Here is a 6,112-nt window from a genome sequence, read left to right as displayed (position 1 = left end):
GGCGGAGGCTGCGGTGGGACTGGGCGATGCCGAGCGTGGTCTAGCCAGGCACACCCACTCATGTGTGTGAATGTAGGTTTTTTCCCCGTCTGACTTATGTTGGAAACTTTAGGAGGGTCCCAATGGGTGAACTAGTGCGTTCAAGCTCTTCCCACACTGGGCCAGGGGAGCCAGCAACTCCTGGGAGAGGGGGAAGACACGTGGGAGGGGCTCACTGGGGGTCGGAGGGCCCCTCCTCCCAGTGTGCACCCCCTTACCTTGCATGCCCCGGTGTGTTGGAGGGAGAGGGGGATTGCTCTGTTTCCTCTGGGGACTCCCTACTCAGGGCACACTGCCCTCTGCTTACCCAGGAGGCTGCAGTGCAGGGGCCTCCTCAAAAGGACCTCCTATAGGGAGCAGGATCCTCCTGGGACAGTATGGGGAGGTGCCTGTAGGGCAACCTCTTCCAACGCTGGGTGGGAGACCAGGGAGTCTTCACCATGCCCCTTTATGGCTCACAACCCAGGGACCTCACTTACCCTCCCAACTTAGGGTATTCTCCCCAAACCAGGGGTCCTCACTAGAGCCAACCAATATCTTCATTTGTCTCCCCTGATCATAATTCCTTGCCCTTCCTCCCATAACCCAGTCACCCTGACCCTGGATTCCTCAAGCCCCAGCCCAGGCCCTTCTTCCTAAGTCCTCCTTCAGGAAACACTCCCAGGCCTTTCCTCCCTCCATAAGGGTTTCCTGCTTCACACCAAGAATGATGGAGGCCTGGCAAGGACCACAATCCCCAGGGCAGGTAAAAGGACAGAGCAGGACTCCTTGTTGGGTCCTCAGCCCTTTTTGCGCCCATAGACCCAGTCCTCATAGTCCACCCTGCAGCCAGGCTCCTGTCAGACACAGATCACCCAGTTCTGCCTGTCCCCACCCCAGATATGGTGACCTCCCAACCTAGGGTCTGAGGAGAAATGGGCCCTATCCCAGCAGGACCCTACCACCTCCACCCCCGAGAGTCAACGTGTTGTTTGAGGGCACATAGCATGCTCCCTCATTCAAGGTCGAGTTCCATGGCAAAACAGAGGTTCTCTTTCTAGCTGAGCCCTGGCAAGGACCCATGAGTCTTTCCTTCCAGAATGTGAGACAAACCCAAAGGTGGGTGCTGGCTCCGTACCTACTGTGGAGTCAGGACCTCAGGGCCAGCCCCAAGAGGGAGCAGGGCAGAACCTAGTTTCCCCTGGGGCCCTACCCCACCTGGGAAGCCAGTGGGGTGGAATTACCCTATGAAAGCAGGAAACAGAGTAACTGTTGGGGGTCTCAGTGTTAATTCTGTATGATGGGAATGGTGCATGGGCCCACAGGAGCTGTTTGTTAAGTGATGGGACAATATACGGAACTTGGCTGTCCCAGTGCATCACAGCATCCTGCCCTGCTGCTCAGCAGTCCCGGTTTCTTGAGGGGAGCTCGTATTCTCTCTCCCCACTGCCCGGCTCAGTTTGGTCTTTGTCCTGGCCTCCTCACTGATCCCCAACACTATGGTCCATCTGATGGTGTTCCCCCCACCTAAGCTCTCCATAGCTCCCCACTGCCCTCAGTTCAAATAGCAAACTTGGCTTCTGACTAGAGAAACCACTTCCTGGTCTGGCCATGCCAACTCTCTCCTGTTCCTTCTATCATGTGCTTCCTGCTGGTCCCTGCCATGTCTTGCCTTTATGCTTTTGCCCTTGGAACTGACTGTGGCACCCTCCTCCAGTAAGCCTTCCCTGATCTTCCTGCTCATTCATCTACTGATCACTTGTCACATCAGCATGGAGGCTCAACTCCTTCTCCCACACCAGTGTTTGTCACCTCCACTACCCTGGGGATCCCTTAGAGCCAGACACGGGGCAGAGACCAGGAGGGCCTCAGGAATTATGGCTTAATGAACACAATCAGATTCCGAGACCCCAAATTGCTCCACATCTCTCAGGAGAGGCCCAAGCTGGGTCACCCAGGAGGGAAATCATGCCCCTTGTCCTTACCATCTCGAGCCACCCTTGTGAAAATACCAGGCTATCAGGGTCCATCTGTGAGCCTGACATCCAAGTCCTCTGTGACCTGTTCCCCATACTAACCATCTCTCCCAAACCTCACACAGTTGCTCACTCTGAACCAGCAAGTGCTCCTTCCTCTTCATGCTGCACCCCAACCCGGGCACTTCTTTGGCACCCCTGCTATCCTGCTATAACCTCTACCTTTCTGGGAGGCTCCCAAGGACAAGGATAGCCTGCTCCTCTCCCTATTGTTTTAAGCTGGGCAAGGGGTTGTGGCCCTGAGGCTGTTTGCAGTCCCCTTACTCAGTGTCCCTTGTTTGTGACTGTAAATACACTTTATTTTCTATCCCCACCTGGGCGACATGTGGAGTGTGAACAGGCAGTGTGCAAAATGGTGGTGGGCAGTGTGAGAGGCACATGGAAGAGCCCCGCGATGCCCACCCTGGTCCCCAGGCTTTGTAACACTGATAAGTGGGCAAGTGGGAAGGGGTGGGGGGCTGAGCATGAATCCCCATTCCAGGAGGCGCCGAGGAGGCCGCTTCAGGCTCCAGGAGCCCCAAGAGTCAAAAGGCCCTGAAAGGGAAGGGGTCTGGGGGAGCATTGTTGGACTTTGGCACCATTCTTGGCTCTGACTGCAGAGACCACAGGACCATCATGAGGAAGGAGGCATGGGGATGCCACTCCTCTGGGCAGCCTCCTCTCCTGGGGCTTGGACCTGGCAAAAGGGTGGGGCTGGGGAACCCAGGGAAGGAAGGGAAGTGGAGGCTGGGGACCCCTGGAGAGGAGGCTAGCCTAGGTGGTGGAGCCCTTCCATCACTGGTCAAGATGGGGTGATGGGGTGCTTCACAGAGGAAGATGTAGGAGCACTGGGGACCTGGGTCTCATGACATCCTTTCAGCTGCTCTGGCCCCCCTCCTCCCAAGAAGCAGGGACAGGCACTGCCCTGGCCTGGTTCCTGCTGGCTGTGCACACCCCAGGTGACCCTGTACACAGTAAGGGGGACTTTGGTTTCTGCTTGGGCCATGAGGCCTGCATCAGGCAGGAAAGCCCAGCTTGGCCATCTGTCCCTGGAAGCCAGGGATCCCCAGGAACATTGTGAGGTGTTGACATCCAGCCCAGAGTGGCCCCTTCTTCCTCAGGCCTCCTCCAGTTCGTTGGCCCTTCCCAGCAGGGCTACCCTCCTGTTACCCAGGCCTGGTGGGAGGAGGGAGCTTTCTGTTACCAGTCCTGGGACCTCTGTGTCCTCTCGTGCCCTTTCTGTTAAGAGGGGCAGATTTCCAGGCAACTGGGCCTAGAGGGGTACTGACCAAGATGGTTAAACAGTGCTGGGGAGGGTGGGTATGACAGGTACCCTGAGGATCCTCAGGCTCCAGCTCTACCCTCTGCATCCTGCTGTGTCCCTTGGAGTGGGTTTGGAGTTTAAGTGTGGCCCTGGAGGCCCTCCCCCACCCCCAGCTCTAGGCTCAAGGGCAGGGCCTCAGTTGTCCAGGCCCTGACTGTAGGGTGTGGCCAGCTCCTCGGCATCGCTGTCTGAGCTGCCTTCGCTGTCCTTGGCTGGCCGCTCCAGACTGCGGAGGAAGCGAGCGTCTTGGGGGGACAGCGGGTAGAGTGTATCCTGCAGTGCTGCGCCCACGCCCATGCCCAGCAGCTCCTCATCAGACGATGGCAGCGAGTCCTCATCCAGGTGCCGTGCCAGATGTAGCCCGTCAAAGGCCAGTGGGTCCTCGAAGGATGGCGGGCCCTTCAGTAGTCGCACCTGGGGCCGGACGGCACACTGGATGTGTGGACCCACCTGTCCCTGGGCACCCTCCTCTCCCGCACCCCAGGCAGACACTGACTTCTGGCTGGACACCAAATGAGGACACGCAGGGCTCTCAGGTCTCTCCCGAGCTCACCTCGGCCTTCAGCTCCTCTATCTGGTCCTTGAGCTCCCGGATGTACTGCGAAGAGTCTGAGTGGTTCAGCTGGCCCTGGATGCGGCCCTCCTCCCTCTGTGGGTGAGCCAGGTTACAGGGGGTCAGGCAGCATCCAGGCCTGGAGCACGCTTCACCCCACCCCACCCCCTCACCTGGATCTCCAGCTCTGCAATGCGTTGCCGCATTTCAGCCACCGCAGCCATGCTGTCCGCCTCTCGCAGGCGCACCGCCATCACCTCCTCCTTGCTCTGAGGGCAGTGGGAAGAAGGCTGGTCAAGAGCGAGGCAGGCAGGGGTTGGGGTGGGAAGGCGGGATCCGGGAAGGGGGCACCTTGCACTCGGCCTCTGCCTGCTTGCGGCGGCTTTCACTCAGCTGTGTCTGCAGCCCCTTGTTCTGCGCAGCCAAATACTGCAGCTTCTCTTGCAAAGCCGCGCGTTCTGCCTCTACGCGGTTCAGAAGGTTGCGGTGGATGTGGTCCTGGAGGAGAGAGGACGTGCGGGCGGGGGTTATGGCCTACCCAAGGAAGCAGCCATGAACACCAAGACCCTGAGAGGGCGGCTGCGGCCCACCTGCGTCTCGAGTTCCACCACGCGCTGCCGCAGCTCTCGGCCCTCGGCCAGAGCCTGGGCCTCGCGCAGACGCACGCTCATCAGTTCATCCTGCAGCTCGCCCAGGACCAGCTTCCGTGGGGACTCCTTCCAGCGGCCCCCGCGGGACAGATGGGCCTGCCAAGAGAGGCCGGTGGTCAGCCAGGGGCTCTTAAGCATGGAGGATGGCCGACCTCCTGGTTGCACCGCAGTTTCCTGTCCATTGGCGAGGGCCTCACCTGCCAGGTGTCCGAGAGCTCCTGCAGCTGCAGCTTCAGCTCCCTTGCAGAGGCCACCGCCTGGCCCTCCCGCACCTTGAGTGCCTTGAGCTCCTCCTGTAGCTGGGCCACGTTGTTCTCATCAGGCAGTGAACTGTTCCTCTGAGGGGGACAGGAGCGGTCAGAGCCTAGGGCAGCTGGTAGCCATGCATCCCCTTCCTGTAGGCCAAGATGCCTTCCCTTATTTCTTGTGGGCTCTACTTGGGGTAGCCCAGCTGGGAGAGGCCCATGGGAGCAGATCCACCTCTGTGGCCCCAGCTGTAGATTCTCACCTATAAAATGGCTGCCAGAGCCCTGGCCGGTGTGGCTCATTTGGTTGGAGCATCATCCCGTACACCAAAAGGTGGTGGGTTCGATTCCTGGTCAGGGCACATACCCAGGTTGCAGATCCAACCCCAGTTGGGGTACATGCAACAGATTGATCTTTCTTTTTTTAAAGTATTATAGATGTTCCCCCTTTTTTCCTCATTGACTCCCTCCACCCTGCACCCCCCATAGATTTTTCTCTTATGTCAATGTTTGTCTCTCTCTCCCCACCTTCCTCTCTCTAAAATCAATAAAAATAAAATGGCTATAAAAACAGTAACTGCTCTCTCACAGGACTGGCTTAGGGCAACACCATAAATCTTACTGCTGAGGACACCAGGCAGGCTGGGTTTGGGACCAGTGCCTTCCCACCTGGGAATCTCAGATCCACTCCTATGGGGCCAGAGCCAGGACCTGCCCCAGCAGAAGCTGAGAAGACTGGACTTTGGCACCTTGTACCCACTCCTTCCCAGGTAGCCCCTCTTCCTGGGAACCCACTTAGGGTCAGCCCAGGCCCTGTCTTGGCTTCCCAAGGGTCAGGGATGAGAGATTTGTGTTCTGGCCTTTGGGAACAAAATCCAGTTTGCCACCCTGGGACCTCACTGACCCTTGTTTGGGTCAGAATCAGGGAAGAGAGCCAGGATCTACTGGGTACACATTTCCCTCCAATGTGGAGGGAAGCCCAGCTCTTGGATAGCTGATGGGGATTGAGGGCTGTGGCAGAGACACCTGGGAGGCACCCAGAATAGTGCAGGCTCCAGGTGGGTGGGCGGCTTCTGCCAGAGTGACTATGTCCTGCTGCCTGCCCTCTTTTGGCAGCTTTGTAGAAGCTGAGTCAATAGTCAGTGTGAAAGCAGCTGGGGATTGACCTAGGAGGCCTGGGGTCCCCTTCAGGGCTGCAGGCAGGAGAGGGTGGCCCCTAATTTCCCCCTTGGTGAAGTCTCCATGGAGGTTCAGGTTGGGTGAGCAGCTCTGCTGGACCTGGGATTTCCCTTCCCCTCCTTCCCTCC

At 58.4% G+C, this 6,112-nt stretch overlaps 1 protein-coding gene across 3 annotated transcripts in view; it reads right to left on the bottom strand.

The window, feature by feature from the left end:
• Positions 1-2,328: 2,328 nt before the first annotated feature.
• EVI5L (ecotropic viral integration site 5-like) overlaps positions 2,329-6,112 on the bottom strand; it is a 21,918-nt gene continuing 18,134 nt past the window's right edge. For all 3 annotated transcript variants that reach the window (XM_005870694.2, XM_005870692.2, XM_005870693.2), the window contains 6 exons: positions 4,758-4,898; positions 4,501-4,656; positions 4,262-4,408; positions 4,084-4,179; positions 3,911-4,006; positions 2,329-3,771 (listed from right to left, as the gene is read on the bottom strand). In XM_005870694.2, the coding sequence (XP_005870756.1) occupies positions 3,493-3,771; positions 3,911-4,006; positions 4,084-4,179; positions 4,262-4,408; positions 4,501-4,656; positions 4,758-4,898 (915 nt within the window). In that variant the 3' untranslated portion in view covers positions 2,329-3,492. The remainder of the gene's footprint in view (positions 3,772-3,910; positions 4,007-4,083; positions 4,180-4,261; positions 4,409-4,500; positions 4,657-4,757; positions 4,899-6,112) is intronic.

The sequence above is a fragment of the Myotis brandtii genome, unplaced genomic scaffold (assembly GCF_000412655.1).
Source record: "Myotis brandtii unplaced genomic scaffold, ASM41265v1 scaffold321, whole genome shotgun sequence".
NCBI classification, from domain to species: domain Eukaryota; kingdom Metazoa; phylum Chordata; class Mammalia; order Chiroptera; family Vespertilionidae; genus Myotis; species Myotis brandtii.
This window is presented reverse-complemented; position numbering and strand designations above follow the sequence as displayed.